The following is a 19,447-nucleotide window of genomic DNA, read 5'->3' on the forward strand; positions in this document are numbered from 1 at the left end:
GCGCGCAGTGCTCGTGTTCAGAACAGTTTGCGATGTGAGGTAACCGCCAGACAGCAATCACGGGGAGCTGAAGCTGTTTGGATAAGGGAACAGCAAGACGGAGCTGCTGGTGGGAGGTGCAGGCTGTGCGTGCTGGGGCAGCCTCTGACACGAGGCCAGCATCCTCGGGGACGTCCCGGCGGGCAGAGGGGAGTCCTCCCGCGAGAGGGCAGGGGCAGGGCGGGTGGCCCGGGCAGGCGCGGGGCGCAGAGCACGGCAGCGGGCCGCACCGCGGCACCGGCGTCCGCCGGCCGGCGGCGTGAGACGGTCCCGAGCCGGGAGGCAGGACCGGACAAGGCGCCGTCTGGGACGGGGGCAGGCACGGCCGGGTTCGGACCCCGTCCTGCCCTCGCCTGTAGGACTGGCTGCGGGCGGGCGGAGGAGCCCGCCCGAGGAGCGAGCGCGGATCCCCGCCGCCTCTGGGCACGGACCCGGTGCGCGGCGGCCGCCGGCGCGGTCTGCGGCCGGCCCTCGCCCTAACGCCGCTCGGCAGCGCTGCCCGGGCGAGCTGGCTTCAGGAGCGCTCCGAAGCAGGGCCCGGGAGCTGCCGGCAGCGGCCGGAGCCCTTGGGCCGCGCGGGTCCCCTCGGCCGGTCTCGGGCACCCTGCTCGCGGGGACCCGCGGGGCGCGGGACGAGGCGCGCGCTGGCTCGGGCTGGCTCCCTGGCCCGCGATCCTGGGGACGGGGAGATGGAGCCCGCAGAGACTCGGAGCGTGCTTCGGAAAGGAACCAACATTGGTAGCACCGGCCTGGGACGGCGGGCGGGTTGGAGGAGTTTAGACGGATAGCCTGACAAGTGGCCTGTGCGACAACTGGGAAGGCTAGAGATGTGGAGATGATTACAACCACCGCCTGAGATCAAAGATGACGACGGAAAGCTTCTGCAGAAGGAATGCCTTTTGGAGGCAGCGCAGAGAAAGAGTAGAAAGAATCCAGCAATTACATAGATATGGGAAAATTGTGCAGCTCTTTGAGTATGACATCTAACTTACGATCTAGGTGGCAAGAGGAGTGATGGAAGAGATAGCAAGCAAAGATGAATTACGTTTGTTATATCTGTATTAAGTTGATGACTGGACTTTCAGTTGCAGAGAATTGCACTTAAAGAAGGGAGCCTACAGAGAGATGTTTATATCCCCAGTATTTTATAATAATTTAGCAAGGTCTGAGTAGGATATGATTACGACATTTCTGATGTCTGGCTTGGGGAAAAGGTATGGAGTGGCTCATCTGGTTTTGCTTTTAAGTGGTTGGCTTGTTATTTATGCTTCTGACTTTCCATACAGCAGAAACTTATTAGCCAGTGTTTTGAAGTTATTAATAATTATTTTTTCTATCTTTCCTAGCAGATTCATGCTTTTCCTTATCTGAAATGGCTATTCTTTCTCATAGGATGCCTCAATGCCTTTGTGAACTAAGGTGTTGAAAGCAGTTTGTGTCCTAAGTAAAGATGGTCTTATTCCACTTGAAGGTTAAGTGTCCCTAATGATGGGATCCACCATTTTCCATTGACTCCAACGAGACCTGTGCCAGAAGCTGTTCGTCTTTCGGACGTGTCTCTCAGCAATCAAATTGACACTCGTGCAGCACCAGCCTGAGACTGTCAGCAGACGTCTGAAATCTGGCGTGCCCTCTTGCCACACCTGCAAGCTTCGATGAAGGTTTCGCTGTAAAAACCGCTCGTAGCAAATGTTTCTGTGCTTGTTTGTTTCCGTTCTGGAAATGGACGCTTGATTTCCAGAGTGAGCCTGTGTGAGGTCTTTCACCCATACATGATCAACAAGATCTGATCCTCAAACCTTCAGATTCCAGTTCAGATTGCTTTTATGTTTATTACCTGAACAAAAGTTGATTTTTCTTCTACAGGTAGGCCAGTTACCGGACAGGACCGTGGTGTGTTCGTCTGCTCTGCAGCGCGGTTTGTTTCGGAGCGGCAGAGCGCTCCCAGTGCAGGACAGCGGGATGTCTCTGAAGGTGGGAGCAGGGAATGCCAGCGCCGGAGGCAGTGGCCGTGGTCGGCATAACCTGGCACCTCGAGCAGGCCTGGGTTAACGGGGCTGGCGTCGTTCACGCAGTCAGAGCTCGCGCAGGCAGCTCTGCTAGGAGCGGCCTTGCGTAACCTGATTGATTTTAACCTGGGTGGCTGATGCCCATCTCTGCAGAGAGAGCCTGGGCTCAGTGCTGTTCCTCGGGGTGAGCTGTGAAATGGGCAGAAACATGGAGGGCAGCGAGAGGAAGGAGGGGGAGCTGTGCACGAAGGCAGCTGGTGTTCATTCTGCTTTGCAAGCAGCGTGTTGGCAGGGGTGTTGCACACCTTCTCTCACACTGGCAGTATGCGTCAGCTTAGCTGCGAGTGTGTAAAGTTTGAGAACAAGAGTTTCTAGCTAAGCAATTAACTATCTCCCGTACTGGGTTTCCGTCATGATTTGTTTCCAGCGAGACTGAGCCGCAGGTGTCTGGTCCTGACCTGCAACTTCAACGGGAGCTTCTGCACTTGCAGTTGCAGCAGGCTTGGAGGAACAAGTCTCCCCTAAAATGTCCATCACCCTCACGGCAGATGCTCTGCTCTCTGCGTTTCCCAGATACCCTGCAGAAGGCAGAAGGAGACACACAGCATTTTACCCAAACCTTCTATGCTTGCTACAACAGAAATAAAAATAAGGGGATTCCATCAAGAACCCACTTGCTCAGAAGTGCTTACACTGCCTGTCGAACCATCGCTTCTTCCTCATTGCTGCAAACTTAGATTTTCACTTCACACAAAGCATGTTGTGTACTTGGTCCTTCTTTCTTGTTCAGAGTTAATGAGATGAAGCTGAACCTGTTACTGAGTGCAAGGCTGGCGGAATGGCTTTTAGTACAAAATGAATGCTGTTTTAAATATGCAGTTTTGAATTTGGAGTTGAGCTTTGATACTCTCATAGAAAGTCCACCTTTGGCCTGTGACTGGATTTTACTGAGTTGAGACCACAAACTAATTTTGGGATGAAGGAATGTGTAATTCCACAATGGAGTGGAGAAGGAACTATTTCCTACTGGGTTGCGTTTTTTCTAAATTTTGTTGATATTCCTGAAGCCTGGGCATATTACAGTAAGTAGTGGCTGAAGAATTAATGGGCAGAGCTCGGAGGAAGCGGTTGGAAATGCACAATGAATGAGGCTGGTGCATAGACCTTTGATTCACCTTCACATTGTGTGGTATAATAGGAAATATGCTAAAAGATATTAAGATTGCACAATTAACTGTCCAAATATAAAGAAATACCTAAATATGAGAAGCTCCCACTCAGTCAGAATCTCATTACATGCTTCTGCCACTGCCCCATCTAGGACTGGTCTTGCTCCCATTAAAGTTTCCCATTGCCGTCGGAGGCTGGGTGGCAGGACTGCGCTCCCCTCCTTGCCGCTTCTGTCTCCCTGGCTTCCCAACACCTCATCGTGGGCAGAACGCGCGCTCCGACGCCCAGCCTGGGCTTGCTCCTTGCCAGCCATCCAGCACAGGCGGGAATAAGGCCCAGGACTCAAGGACGTAATTGAGACTTAGGTGAAGGGATAGTATTGTGTGCAGACAGCCTGTCTTCATCATTTCTGAGCCCTGAGTATTCATCTGACCTGCTTTAATACTGATCTTGTTGGTATTTCTGTGGTCGGCTGTTTGTATTGGTGGACATCAAGAAAAGAATCTGCTTTCTCTGTTCTACCCTGAACTAGAAGTGAGCAGCCACCAGAGGAGGGAATGTACACGCGAGTGTGCAGCAACAGAGAGCAGAGAGACCATCCAGGAGATGTTTCTGGAACCGTGTCTCATTCCCTTCGTGTTTTAAGTGTTCTGTTGCACCTCGCGTGCTCTTCTGCAGGGTTCCAGCTTCCCGTGGAGGCTTCGTGCCACATTCAGTAGACAAGTTCTTCACACCCAGTTGGGATATTCAATACAATCTGCTTCCATTTAGAACATGAAACAAACAAGTTTGTTTAAAAGCAGCCTCTTCCCCATCGACACATGTTGAAACTGCAGTTCAGCCTTCTGCCCTGGCTGAATCCTACCATGAGGGTACAACCCATTTGTACCTGAATGTAAAGCCCTTCTCCAGCCTGCTACTTTTCAATATATGTCTACTCACTCTAATAATAAAGCTATTATGAAAAAAAGGAGCAGAAAAAGTTGCAAAGAACACGTATGTATTTAGAAAATTAAGAACTGAAAAAAAAAATTTCATTTTAGAAGTTTATGATTTGCCAACTGAAGCTGTAACTGTAGACATAGGAGACATTCTGGGCAGTAATGAGAATTTTCCTTGTCATGCTACTAACAGAAGAGCCAGTTTTCTGTAATTCTAGGCTTACCTTTTTTGAGTTACACTTTCAAATCAGAGTTTTGAATAATGTTGGTTTGACAGTGAAAATAAAGAAGTTAGATGAGAATTTAGAAAGGGTAGCCTTTTGAGCAGCTCTGCCATACCGGTCACTTCTAAACCCAGAAAAAACAGAAGAAATGCCCTGCCTGGTGCATCTAGTCCAGTATTCTCTCTCCAGCAGTGGCAGGAGAGGTGCTACCTGGGGAGAGTCCTTGAACCCAGCCACTTTCCACAGCGGGTTCCCCCTCTGCGCACAGCCGCCAGGTTCGGGGTGTTGGAAGGTGCATCCCATGTACCCCTGCTGATTCCTTGCACTTGCTGAGTTCCTGACACTTGGGGTCTACTGCCTAGTCATTTGTGCTTCCTTCTGAGATGATGATTTTGTGTTATTTTGCTTATTTATAACTCCTTCCACCTTTCCTTGGATTTTTAAAACATACTAAAGAATCGGGACCCCTAAGTATTTCCATTATTTGGCTGATAAATACTCCAGTTTTACTCAAGTTCTTTGTTCTTCCCTAAAACCTTATGTGATAGATCCAGGTCATAAAGCAAGCACGTGACAGAGCTCAAAGTAGGATCCAAGCCTTTTGACCTCTAGCAGATGTACAAGACTGTCTGTCTTCAAAGGCAAAGTGCTGTTTGCTTAGTTATGTGATACGGGAGGAAAATATTTTATTGCAAGCTGTTAAAACCAGGCCAGACATGGTTGTGCTACGGTCTCATGTCTGCTTTCTCCATTCTCGGGTATAAACCTGTGCTCAACGTCACAAGCTGCTATCCTACTGGAGACAGCTAGATACTTCCACAGAAATTCAGTGCAAACTCTTGATGTGTCTTATGCTGCTTTTTTGCTGCAGACAAAATAGAGGGGATTACCGCCTGACCTGTTCTTGTTCAAGAGCGTCTGTTGACTATGAATCACAAAGGGTCAGACTCTTCAGGAATCCATCTCACCTCTCAAGAGCAAGTAGCTGCAGCACGCTTGTACAAACAGAACAGAGTATTTCTATGGGCATGAATGAGACTGTGGGAGCCCTTTGCTAGATGGGAAGTGCTATTTTGGTCCAGTCTTTCGCGGTGTTTGATAATAAGATAACAACCTGATTCTCTGCATTTATTTATGAAAGTAAATGGAGGCTAGGAATCAACTTTGGAAAGCTTTTGGTGCTAATGCGATACTGCTTCTAGAATGGTTGCTCCTGTGATACTTCTGAAAAGATGAATCAGCAAAAGTACAAAAGGCAGCGTGCCAAACTGTTTTCTGTCTTGTCCTGTTGGCTTTTAGGTGCAAATTTTATGATAGCACTAGAGGAGGCTGATATGACAACAGCTTTCAAATATGAAGAAGCTGCTGCCAAGGGGAAGGGAATAATCTGTTTTCTATGTTTAAGAATTAATGGCTTAAAGAGCAACTAGGTTAGATCAGCAGCCCTGAACCCGAAGTCCGTGGACCCCTGGGGTTCTTTGGAAAGCTCTCTGGTCCATCTGTCTGTAAGTGTTAGCAGACGTGTGCGTTCTCCAGTTAAGTGTAACTGTTCATATTGTGAACAGTTTCATATATAGATTTTGGTTGTCATCTTCAGGAACAAAGCTGAACATATACTGACAAGTTCCAGAGCAACCCCATCTGATTAGACCTGCTTTGAGCCGGGGTTGGACTAGATGACCCCTGGAGGTTCCTTCCACCCTAAATCATTCTGTGATTTTGTATTACACATTTTCTGGGAGCGCAGAGGCATCTTTTTGCAAGGTGGCAGGGAGAGGCCAACTTTGGGCCTTCTTTGTCCCTGCTTATTGCTGGGGACTTGGACTAGGTGACCTTTAAAGGTCCCTTCCAACCCAAAGCCTTCTACGATTCCGTGATCTGTATGTTTTGTCCCAAGGGTACTGGGGTTTATGTGGCCCATGGCATGACTTTGAGCAGTCCGGTGCAAGTTGCACTAACTTCTAATGACTATTTAGGTCCCTGTAAGCTGAGACACATTAACTGTGCTAACCCCTGCCTTTGTTCTGTGACAAGGGCAAGGTAGCACAAGTGTAGCTCGACCTTGTATGTAGGACTACATGTAAACTAAAGCAAGGCTCAAGACAAAAGACACTAGTGAAACCTGGGCATCTTTAAGTTTAATGAATTATTTGGGGTAGTAAAGGGCATTTCGGGAGTTTGATTATTTCCGTAATAGGCATCGATATGATTCCAATTCCAAAGAAGAACTTTAAATGTAAATATTGCAGGGAGAAATTGGCACATGGAATTTCTTTTCTGGCGGCTAGGTGAGGAGAAGGAAGAATAGTTATTGCACCGTCATCTTTAGTCCTTGACGGGACCCTGCATTACCTGTTGTATTACTCTTCCCCGCCGGCTTGCTGTAGCCAAAAGGCGAGGCAGCTACACTGTCAGTACATGACTTGTATTCATGTATGGAATGAATGCAGCTGAAGCAGCTGAAGCTTTGGACATTTCCTCTCACCTTACGTTTGCTTTACCTCTCGTGTTCCTTTGCTTTGTATTTCACGAGTCTGGCATAAGCCTGGACATAGAAACCTCTAAAACCGCAGTGGCAAGGCGAAACAATGGCATACCAAACCATAGCATAATTTTGGCAAGACTTTGTCAAGAGACTGAAGCTGTGCGTTCCCTCTGTCCCTCTTCTATATGCTTTTCTTTGGTTTAAAAGGGAGGAGGGGAGAGCGGACTTTTAACAGTAGCTTCTAAAATCGTCTCTCTTCTTTCACTAAGTACAGGTGATATATCTTTGATAGCTCCTAAAAGCACATTGATCATTTTCAGTTTGTAAGCTTTTATATAATAGCATTGTGTTTGTTACAGAACACAAGTTCGGGGACGTTTATTGAGTTACTGTCTGTTACGAAAGGGTCTTACAGGTTCTCCGTTATGCTGGGGGTCCAAAGCTCTGTCCCACTGCATGTGAACTCCCCTACTCCCCAGCACCAGCTGGGGCTCTGCTTCCAAACATGACTATCTGAAGCTCTGCTCAGAGTTTCTCGAAGTCCTCAGCAAAGATGAGGACTCTCAGACAACAGGAATATAGGAAAATGATGGATTGGGTCAAATCAGGAGTTGACTTAATCATGATCTTTTTAACAAGATGCAGAAAAATTCTTCTGCAGGCAGTTATAAGGCAGCCTGTCCGCTGCCAAATGTTCTTTCTAATTCTCTCATTAAAAAAACCAACCTGTCTTACATCATAAAGCACAAGTGCCTTTGCAGCAATGCCATCCAAGGACTAATCAGGTGGTGTGGGAAGTATCGTCATGTAGTCGTGCATTTTTCAGGTTAGCTCATTTCTGTCCTCGCAATGTAAACATTTAAATATTCATCGTCTTTGCTGTAGACCCCTTCTTCAGAAACTAAGGGTGCAGTGTCTGGAGCTGTTTAAACCTAGATAACCAACCATGCTAAAAGAGAGGGTTCCACCCCCCCATCTTCCCTTCCCAGCCTTGACGTTTGTTCTTGCCCCTCCCTCGCACCGGCGCTGGTGCTCCGCCAGCTGCCCCGTGGGCCAGGCCAGAGAGGCGGCCTGGTGAGAACTGATGTGGGAGATGGCAGGACATCCCCCTCCTCCTCCTTGGAAGCCGTCCAGGCGTATTAGATTAAACCCACGGTAGGACCACAGCGTGACATTTGATGAAGGGTGCAGGATGTTCAGTACTCGCTGCTTTGGGATGGAGGGACGACAAGGTGGACTCTCAACTATTTTCAGTGATCAAGGATTGTGGTGTTAAAGCCAACAGGCAGCATGACAGCCATACATCACGATAGCAAACAGAGCGCTCGCCCTCGCGTGCTCCGTTGGGAGGCAGTGGTTCCGTGGGACACGTGCCAGGTGCTTCGCGAGCATCCTGCGACCGTATATCTGGCCGGGACGGCAGAAGGAGTGTGTTAAGCAGTAGCCTCACTCGCAGGCTTCCAGGATGACAAATATTCCTTAAAGGAGTCCATTAAAGTAAAATAAACCCATCTTAATGTATGCAGGGAACATATATAACAAAATACATGAAGCAGAAGTGTATATTTGCTGTATTTAAAACCTGAATTTGTGAGAATGGCATAGTGTCTACTTTGTATAAGGTACTTTCTGAGCTGCTCAGTGGGAGACAGCGTGCCTTGAGACAATTTGTTGTCTTCTGTTCATATTCTGAGTTACGTACGCAAGATACAGGACAACAAAGTACTTGTTTTCGCGGAGATGTGATCCAGCTGGTCTGTTGAGCCTTTGGAGCGTGCACTTTATGCTGCTCAAGACTAGATAGCCTTTCTAATCATGAAGACATGTGAGAAAGTTTTAGATTTTAGTCTGTCCTCTTACCATACTGCCAGGGCAGTTTTGCCTCGCATCTCCACAGCCTTTGGAGCAGCTGGTCTTTAACCGAGTCCACACAGCTCATTCTCCATTCATGAAGTCCTGGCCCCAGACCATGGACGACAAATGGGCCTTGCATGTGTATGTGGCTAGGAGAGATGTACTTGGGGAATTTGCAACGACTTAGATGTAACCTTCTGAATACCTGTGAGGGAGCGCCGTGTTCACCCAGTGCTGATCGAAATAGGCTAGGCTCAGCATGACGCTGTGTTCGTATGGCAGTTGTTGTTACCTTGCTCCTAGGGTTTCCTGGCCTGAGTGATGCAGATTACCTGCCTTGCTAATGCTGAGCATCATATAGAGATCTGCAAAATGCTTACTGGGGTAGCAATAAGCACACCTTTAAATATCACCTCTTTACAATTCAACCTGTACAGCTGATGCTTGCTTGAGCACGCAGCTATTTAATCTGTACTTGGCTGGAATTCCTCACCCTCCTTCCTGCAGGTTGTAATACTAGCAAGTGGGAATATGCTAATAAAATGTACAGATGAGTTTGATTCTGTAGCATTCTCTCAACATTCACACAACTGCCCCGACTTTGCCGTCTCTTCCTAGTGCCTTTAGGAGGCAGATGAATGTACATGGCACCTCACAGTCCTGGCTCTGAATAGCTATTGCCACAGAGGCATGTCCATCCATGTGCCAGACACTCAGTGGTACAAGGCACGTGTCTTGCAAGGATGACAGCAAATGGGAAGAGCTCTCGAAAGTCAGGTCCTGAAGCGATGAGCTCTGCACACCTTATTCCCAGTGCAGGAGCCCCTGCAGCTGGGATGCCATCTGTCCTGAGATGTCAAAAGCAAAGCTTGTCTCTGTGTTTGTGAAGAGGCAATCTTCTCCTGAAGGAGATCTGCTTGATGGAACTGCTTATGCACAAGCAGAGCTTCAGAAGCAGAAATCTTCCAGCCTGTTTGCTGGAGCTGGGCAGCACATTCTGTCTGTTAGCAAGGTTATAATGCTTTTTTATTGAGATTGTGTTGCATAATTGGAAGGACCTTCTCAAACACTTAGGAAAGGGATTCAAAGTACAAAGTGTTACCATCAGATCTGTAGGGTAAGGGGATAAACACAGTGGGAATGTTCTCCATGTCCTGAAAAAGAAGGTAATGTGGATGCTTTGGGGACCAGGGAACCAGTAACTTTGCTGCAATTAAAGTTTATTAAAGTAAATTAAAGGAGGAGAGTCAGTAATGGAGAAGGATCTCTGGAGTTATGAGTGCTGAAGGGTGCCTGGAGACAGGGGATAAAGACTGAAGGAGCAAAGGACCGAAGAGGGAATACAGACTTGAAAAGTGTGTCCAGTCCTGGGCCAGTGAGTTACGTCATGAACCGATGTGTCCTGATGGTCCGCTGGGGCTGAGCTAGAAGGAGATGAGCACAGGACTGAAATCTTCAACACAAGAGATGAGGACAGGTCAAGAACAGACCTTTCTATCCTGCAAACAGCTTGTCTATGAAATGGAGGCAAGACCCTTGCTACAAGTAACCCTAAGGATGTCGCAGCATCTTCCATGATTTTAGGATTGCAGGGAAGGAGAGTGATATAATAATACTTGGTAAAATCACGGGGGTAAAGAAACCTATTTGGGGGGTGAAAAATGTCAGGGTGTGCTGGTACGGAGAGAGATGAGAGCTGGACTGCGAGAAGGGAGAGTGTGCTATGAAGAAAAGAACAGTGAAGCTCGACTGATCTTGTCTTGGTTTGAGCATCACGCTGAAGGATTCTTGGAGCGCTCAGTAACTGGTGAAGCTGGTGTAGGTAGCAATGGCTCCACCAGCGCAGGAGGAGCAGCGCTGGCTGGTTATAGTGCTCTCTGGGAGATACCACGCTTTCCTGCAGAGACCCCTGAAGGTCATAGGCTCTGGGCTCTCGAGAGAGGGGCCGTTCAAACAATTCATCTGGAACTAACGGGGTTTGTGCCTTTGATTGGACTGTGCTTTTCTAAATGCCTCCAGTGCCAGCCTAGAAGTCTGGTGAGATCCGAACTCCGCTGTAATCATTTCCACACAAGACAACAAAGGTTGCTATTTAAACCTAAATTTAGTCTGATATACCTTCCCTGGCAAATAAGCTTGAATAATTATTGCGTTTTAACAGTAAAAAAGTATCTGTCTTAATTACGTTTCAGAGGATTAAAATCTACCACCTTGTCTAAGTGCAGAAAGAACAGCTGGCAAAATGAGGTTTCTCTCTACATCCTAAATGGAATCTGTCTTCACCAACCCCCGTTAGTTCTTAGTATGCTTATTCCCGTGTTAATTAGACGGCCCTTCATAGGGACTTAATTGAGGAGAAAAAGGAGGCAGCAGCTATGCTCGCTCTCCTGTCTCTGTGCAGATCCTCCCCTCCTTGTCTCAGCAGACAACACTTTGGCTTGCTGCCTTGGGAGGATGATAGTCACTGCAGTGACTGTCTGAGGAAGGGGATTTGTGAGGACTGGGATTTTTCAAGTGGGTCTAAATCCTGCTGGCTTGCAAAGAGAGTGAATTCTAAAGGGTCATGAATGCCTAGACCAGTTGGGAACTTCAGCCATCCCACCAGACTTGAAACTGTGGGAACAGCTATAGGGATCAGCTTTGACATGACCAAAGGTGTCAGCTCATCCTACATTAGAAATAATTTCTAGGCCTTGGGTTGGCTTCACAAAAACAAAAAAATAATCTGGAGAGACTTTCATCTCCGCTAGTAATAAAACAGCACTGCCCCCCGAAATGACGGTGACTGATGTCTGTATTCTGTTGAAAAATGAGACCTGTCCTTTTCACATAGGCAAAAATGCACGCTTTTATTGTCAATCACAGTTTCCCCCAGTGCCTGCAAACAAAGAGGTGTCCTGTCCTCGCGGGCTACAGTCTATTTGTTCCTCTTGTACAGCCTCTGAAAATCTTAGTTGTCCTTTGTAAATGTGGACAGCTATGTCTGTGAAGGAGAGCGCTGCTTTTCTGCAGACTTGAGTCGGGCTGGAGCCCTTGAGTGGATCCAGAGGATGGCTCAGAACAGGGAAGCTGGTGCCTGGGGTAGCTACGTCTTTTCTTTTCGGGAGGGAAGGAGAGGGCTTTGCAGAGAGAGGAATTTCAGTCTGAATCACAAACTGTAATTTTGTTCGAAATGGAAGAGTAGATGCAGTGAAAAACTGAAGAGGGCAGTGCCTTGAACTCTTTGAAAATTCCTGAACTTCCTATTAATAGATCTCTGTTTAAAATAATGTGAAAAATTAAATCTCTCTAAGGCATTGAATCATGTGCGTTCCCACGAGTGCTCAGCGTGTGTCTGCGCTCCACGTATCTCATCAGATATTGTCCCTCCCATATTGGCGCCAGGCTCACACTGCAGCAGGAACCTTGGTGGGTCCTGCAGCATCTCAGCTTTGGAGATTCATAGCTGGCTTGGTGATTTTATAAAACATTTGTGTTCTCCATACTTTATTAGTCACTGACAGACTCATTGTTTATAACATACTTCTCAGCAAGCTGTTTGCGACTCATCGCCCTGCTTGCTTTATAGTCTATAAATATTTAATTCTTTAATAAACTGCTTATATGTAATATCAAATGACTGATGTACTTCTTTCCCCTCTTCAGCAGTGCTACTATTTGCAAAACAATTCTTTTGGTTTTTTGAATAGCGATATGTTCTATAAATGCTTGAATTTCCTTTTTCTAAATAGCAATTTCTTCAGGGTATTTGGTAAATTGACAAGCAGAGCAATGGTTCCTGTAGTGTTACAAGAGCTGCCCCTTCCTACAGCCTCCATGGGGAGATTCACTTCAGAACGGTCACAGACTTGTGATCAGAAAATGTTTGGGACGCTGCCGGTAGTATTTCACACCTGTGCATGTCGAAAAGCGGCAGTAGCCCGTACGGGCCAGAACACCTCTGCAGAAGCCGTGTGAGAGCACGTTCAGCGTTGCGCAGAGCAGGGTGCCCAGCCTTTCAGTACGGGTATCGTGAGTGAGCATCGCTGCCGCTTGCCGCGAGCTGCATCACCACCTCCTCTGCCTCGCCACGACCTGTTGCATATACGGCACACTCCGTGCCCCTTTTCCCAGCTGTCGTCTCCTTCCTGCTCCTCTTCGGGAGCCCTTGTGAAAAGAGCACCTCTGACTAGGCTTTTGGTCCTAAGCTGCTTGACTCCATCTTCCCTGGGGGTTTCTCTTACCCAGGAGCAGGCAGCAGGCTGCGTGAACTCTTCTGCCGGCTCCCAGCCTCTCCTTGCTTTGGCCCTCCTCCTGGAGTGCTGGATGCTCTCCTGCCTGCGGCACGAGTAGGAACCTTGAGGACCGCAGGAAAAGTGTCAGCCAGCTGAGGCCACCGCTAGAGCCGTTGATCTGGTTTGCAGCCTGCTCCACGTCTTGGTCAGAAAACCCTCCTAGGCTTGGGCAACGAGCTCTGGTCGGGGTGGACGGGCTGCCTCGGCTGCGCTGAGACCCACGGGCAGAGGGGAAGCGGCCCTGCCGTGCTCTGCACTTAGGGCTGCCCGTCAGGAAGGGGCCTGAGACCGCACCGCCACCCTGTGCCTGGTAGCCTGCCTTCGGCCCTTACCCGACCCTCCACCGTAGCGCAGACTTGTGCTTAGGCTCCTGCCCTGTGAACCCCTTCCCTTCCCTAACGAGGAAGGCTCTCGGTGCGCAAAGGCACCGTTCAGGATTGAGGTCCCTGCTGTGCTGCCAGCGCAAAACCGGGTCGGGGGAAGGGTTCCGTCCCTGCAAGGATGAGAAGGGCACGGCACGTGCGTGGCCCTTCTGTGGAGTCACTTTGTGTTGTTTCGGTTATTCCGTATTCCCAGGCTCCGACTGGTCTTTGACAGACAGCCTCTGCATTAAGCTGCTGTGAGGCTGGAGACCAGAAAGACGGGGCAGGGTCGGGCGGCACCTTCTGGGTTGCTGTTCCGCAAGGTTCAGACCAGCAGTGCCACTGTTCTGGGGCCGAGAAGCAATCGGTTAGGGTGGACGGGGTGGAGGTGATCTGCTCCGATCACTCCAGCTGATCGTGGCTGCTCAGTTCCTTGCCGTTGACGGGCTTTGGGCTGCTCGCTTGGGTCTAGCTTGATTTTAGCACAAGTTCCTTTTCATCAGGACTGCAATATGTCTTAGCCGTGCCTTGGAGAGGGCTGTGTGGTCACGGACAGGATATTCACATCTAACTTCTGAGTTAGGTTGACGACTGGGTTATCCCTTGTGTCCTGAATTTTTGCACGCTGTTTGAAACCGCGAGCAGAGAGAGCCTGGATTGAGGATTGTTGCCCAGAGGCGGTACTGGTGTCCTATTTTTGATCAGAACTGGCCGTCTGTTGCCTTCTACTCAGTCTCCTGGGTGCCTGCACAGAAGGGTGTGTGCGTGTGCGCAACAGGGACGCATCTGTTGAGATGCGGGAAGGGACTGGGTGCAGGTGACGGCTAGATGGGCCTGTGGTTAGGAGTCTTTAAGCAGCACTGGGCGGCAGCTTCCCTCTTTGCTACGGGTCACTGCATCCTCTGCACATCGGTCCCTAGGCAGATACAGACTAGAGCATAACCCTCCCACGTGGGGCTCTCAGTGCTCCCTTTGTGATGGGGCCTGCCTAAGGAGACCTGCTTACTGTCTGCTTAAAGGTCCGCAGCCTCCTTTGGGCAGGTTTCCGTGCCACCTCCGTGTCTGTGACAAACCCCATACCTTCAGAGGCAGCGGAGCCACCCCGCTCTGACAGCTCAGGATCTGCTCAGGAGCGTTTCTAGAGCCGCAGGTAAAGCCTGGGCATGCCCACAGCATGAGAGAGGAGGAGAGCTCCTCTCACAACGGAGACTGTCTGCGATAGTCTTTCCTCTCCGTCCTGCCTCTCCCTTTTCGGGTAGAGGCGAGCAGTGCTCCCTCCCTGGAGCCCAGGTCTGGCTGCAGCTTGAGCCTGACCCACGACCGAGGGTGCGGTAGAGGCTGAGGAGGCTGCGAAGGCAGAGCCGTTCAGGATCAGCGCAGGGCAAGCGCACGAGGCGCGGACCTTCCGAAAGCTGATGGCAAACACAGCTGAAGTGAGGGTGTTGCTGTTTGCTGCTGGTCCACTGTATCTCACTTTGTTCGCCCCTTGCTGATGTATGTAGGTGCAAACCCCTGGCCCAGAAGAGCATTCTTAGCAGAACGGAGTAGCCAAGAAGTCCCTTTTCCACACGCACGTTTTTTTGTACTTGTGATATCGAGTGGTACCATTCACTGCTGTGAGGAGAATGGGCGAAGGTGGATCTGGCCGGCTCCCGGCCCTGTTCCCCCCAGCAGTCTCCCTGATGGCACAAGCGGCCCGGAGCTGCTCTGTCCCTTGGGAAGGGCCCGCGAGCCTGGCGTCAGCCAGCACCAGTGCCCGAGCGCCAGCGCGCTGCCGTGTTGTCACTCCACCCTCAAGGCTGTCATCGGACCCCTCCCTTGCCACCGAGCTGTGGCACTTAACACACTCTCCCTCCGGTTCCTCTTCTCCTGTCCCCCTCCGACCACACACTTTGCCGAGATTTCTGAATGAAAACCGGGAATCGTCCGGGCATCCAGCTCCCAGCGCGCCGAGCCTCCAGGCGCGAGCGTGCCTGCTGCCCTGGCTTAAGTATGAGTAATGATAAATAAGTAAATCACGCAGTGGGCTGTGCTATTCCCTAATGAGCCTGTTTGTCCCAAGCACAGTGCAAAAAACCCTCTTCTCCTTGGCGATAACCTTTCTGCGTATTAACATTATGCATGTATTCATGTGACTTCTCTGCCTCACCACCACCTCTTCAACTCATTTAAATAAAAATAATTTATGTGGACATTCCTTCAGTCAGGATTCCCCCCCCAATAATATTTCGTTGATGCTGTGCACCCAAATGGGGTCGTTATGCTTTCGCATATCATTAGGGCTTTATAAAGAACAACAGCGACATCTGCATGTGCCGCAGCGCTACAGAGATGGGGGGGAAAATACGGAAAACAAACCCCAAATGAGCTCCAAGCTCATCTGGCTCTGTCTTTCCTCAGTGCCTTCGCCACCACCATGGACACAAGTAATTGTACAGTGTAATCACATCACGGCTCATCTGAATATTCATAACCAAGACAAAGACTTGGAGGAGAAGAAAAGTGGGGGAGGGAAAGGAGGAGAATTTAAATATAAAACAGCATTTCATTTTGAAGCAAAGTTCCGCATTCAGCTCAGGAGATTGTCTCGATACCGATATTGTCTGTCTGTCTGCCGTTCGAAAGCGGTGGGCAGTGGTAGCATCGCACACGTAGCCCCCTCCGTGGAGAAAGAAAATAAAGCACAACAACAAACAGCGACAGAACTGCCCCCAGCGAAAGTGATATTTGAAGAGTCGCCAACGGTGGCTAACCAGCTGCTGTTTTTCCAGGAAAGAAACAGTCTATTGAGGGAGCTTTATAAAGACCCCAATTAATATGTTGTGCATGTATAAGATCTACAAAGAGCCCACTGTGTTCCTCCCCCCGCAACCACCACCTTCTCTTCCTGATCAGTGCCAGTGGAGAAGGATCTGAGCTACCAAATAATTGATTAATCACTTCAGCGGTGACAACACCCCTCTCCAAAATAAAGAGAGAAGAAGAACAAATACAAAAAGAGGCAACTGTTCGCTAATTAGTGTGTAAATTACCGCTGGTTCCATCCTTCTTTGTACCTTTAAAAAGGAAAAGAAAAGAAAAGAGAAAGAGTAGAGAAATATAATCCCCATCTTAATGTATATGTTGTCTTCATTTCTTTCGTATTACTCTGATATCCTTTACTAGTATTAACCCAGAAGTGTGGTGGTTGTCGAAGCTGTGGCTGGCTCTGCCAGTTCGTTCCCCAAAGAGCTCCTACTTCCATTCCTCTGGAGCTTATATTCCTTTAAATGTCTAGCGCAGCATCATTTCCCCCTTTCTAATACATCACTCTGCTGGAATTAGAAGAATCCAAGGTTATATCCAACTTCAAAGGTTTCCAAGTCATCATGATTTTAGTAAAAGTAGAAGGCAGATCATGGAACAAGTCCCTGGCTTTTGAAGATAGGCATCATAGGGACCTTCCTCCCTCTGTCTCCTTCTTGCTCTCCCTCTCTCTCCCCCCAACTTTGTACCTCTCCAGCTCTGAATGTCCCACGCTAGCGCGCTTTAATGATATGCAAATGAAATATGCATAAAACCATTCTACTGTATGATGATTAAACACTGGAGACATTAACAGCCGACGCTTCACTGTTTGACTATAATAATCTTTCCCGCGCATCCACTTTGATTGCGGAGTTATGGAAACCCATAGCAGTTGGCAGAGAGAGAGTAAGAGAGAGAGAGAGAAGGAAGGAGAGATGCAGGGACGCATCACCCATCTCTGCATTTATCCCACTCCAGGAGACGTTTCCCCCCCTTTGTACTGCGTTCCTACTGCTGTCTTTTGTAATCCATCCATGCGGTCGCACCAGGGCGATTAACGGCAAAAAAACCCTCTTTTCTCTTAATGTTTCAAAGCTCATTAGCCAAACGATTATTCCTCATTAACAGCGAAAGCTCATTCATTAAAAGAAAAAATATGCCCAAAAGATGCCAGCGCTGTTAATCCCAAGCCCTGTAGCTGGGCTGTAAATCCCATGCCAGTATTTTCCATGCAGAAGGGAAGCGCGCCAATCCACAAAAAAAACCCAAGCAAAAAGAAAACATTTTGTGTGTTTTGTAAAATCCGCAAGAGAGGCAATTAATATTCCCGTTGTATGACTTTATTTTTTGTCTCTCCCTTTTGTTTCCAGTGCCCTTCCCTGGCTCAGCGCCCGGTGCCAACAGAACACCTTGCAGGATCCTCAGCAGCGCAGACAACGTAAGTAGCCAGCTGTCCCTTGACGCCCTCTTCCAAAAGCCCCAAGCCCTCCGGACCCTGCAGAGCGCCCGTGCGGCTCTTTCCCTCGCTCGCCCCGCCGGAGTGCCACCTGGGTTTCACAAGTAGCACCTTCCAAATCTCTCTGTCTTCAAGTTTGTGCATGTCTGTGTGGCATCCCTCCTCCTCCTTCACTCCCATAGTGGATCTTGTAAAGGGCTTCAGATCGGCCCCATTCATCTCCCTGGTGATAGCAGTGAATGTAGATAAATCTCTGACTGCCTGCTTGCTGCTGGAGTATGATTTTTATTTTGTCTTCGGTGTGTACCTAGGTCAAAAAGTGGGATGTATACTGACGTTGGGTGAGTGTGTGTGTGTCTGTGTCTGTGTCCTTCTCACTCTGTGTCTTTCTCTCTCACCCAAGCACACGAACATACATCTCCCTGCGTGTGTGTGTGTATATTACATGCGTGCACACAAATATCTAGCCACACACAGACGCATGTGTGTATACACAGAGGTATACGCACATCTCCGCCATACACACCCCCGCACTCACGCATCTAATCTGCAGTCATCTGAGGCATTGTGTGCATGTGTGTATGTGTGTCCATACGCACGCTGTGCTGTGTGCGTATGTGCATACACAGGCATCTCTCGCTACACCGATAAACATTCCCTCTCCTCCCAGCAGAGGCTGTATGCAGCTGTGATCCTGCCCTATAAGAGCGGTATTCCTTCCTTCCTTCGGCGTGCTATTCGGAGACCTTCATGCTCCCTTCTCGGAGTCTCTCCCGAGCTGCAGAACTGGCATCTTTCCCTGAGGTTGTCCGAATGGCAAATGGCATCGTCTGTAGCTCGCATTCTTGCAGCTTCTTATGGCATTTCTCTCTCAATGTCGGCTACTCCCTTTTGTTTGTTGTTGACTGGGCTGCGTGTGGTTGGGGTTTTTTTTGGAGTTAATTGTAAACGAACCTGAATGGCAAACACGCCAACAGCTTGCGAAAAAAGAAAAAGAAAAAAAAAAAAAAGAAAGCCCCACACAAACGCCTTCTGCTGCGACAGATGCCCATGTTGCCCCTGGCATGGAGAACGGGCACAAGGGGTTTGTTGTTGAGGTTTTTTCTGTTGCTGTTTTTATTGTTCGCATTTCCCTTTTCCCTTTATTTTTAAAGACTCCAAGATGCCGGCCTCGGCTTGGAACGGAGCGGTGTCATGGCGGAGACGACGGCCTTTGTCTCACGGGGTGTGAAAGCATCCGTTGTGCTGGCTCCACTGCGGCAGAATGACGTTTAAAGGGGGGAAAAAGTGCTGAAAGTCCGAGTTGTGCGGCGCTGGCGGGGGAGCCCCCGGCCCCGCAGCGGCGTGCGTCCGAGGAAGGGCTTGCAGCGGAGGAGCCTAGTCTGTAATCCTGGCACTCGCGCCTCCGGTCGCTGCCTGCCGTTTGCTCCTGGGGGTCTGGATAATCTCCCTTGGCTTTACCGCACTGTCTGGCCCGCGCACAGGGCCCCCGTAACATATACCCGCTGCCGCGATCGCAGGGAGCTGTGGCGTTGCCACTGAATGGATGGCACTGTGCCAACTCCGCTGCCATCCGCCCTTGCAGCTCTTTTCCTCCCTCCTCCCTCCCGCTCTCCCCTCCTCCTCCTCCTCCCGTCGACTTGACGTTAATTAACACACGGGTTAATTGATTTTAAAAGCTGAAGAATTACAGTTAACTTTTCCCACAGGGTACGGACGCCAGCCGCTTGGCACGGTTCTGCCGCTCGCGCTGGTGCAGGGGGGCAGGGAAGAGCCCGCAGCAAACCCAGCGACTGCGGAGGGACGGACGGACGGTCGTCCGCCTGTTGGAGTGCGGCTGGGGGCG

The 19,447-nt window shown here is 49.3% G+C and overlaps 1 protein-coding gene across 1 annotated transcript in view; it reads left to right on the plus strand.

Moving 5' to 3' along the window:
• The window catches only part of LOC142414145 (uncharacterized), a 126,146-nt gene that overhangs the window by 62,983 nt on the left and 43,716 nt on the right, over positions 1-19,447 (plus strand). Inside the window, exon 8 of the mRNA XM_075511047.1 lies at positions 17,516-17,583. Within this exon, the coding sequence (XP_075367162.1) occupies positions 17,516-17,583 (68 nt within the window). The remainder of the gene's footprint in view (positions 1-17,515; positions 17,584-19,447) is intronic.

The sequence above is a fragment of the Mycteria americana genome, chromosome 8, assembly GCF_035582795.1.
Source record: "Mycteria americana isolate JAX WOST 10 ecotype Jacksonville Zoo and Gardens chromosome 8, USCA_MyAme_1.0, whole genome shotgun sequence".
NCBI lineage: Eukaryota > Metazoa > Chordata > Aves > Ciconiiformes > Ciconiidae > Mycteria > Mycteria americana.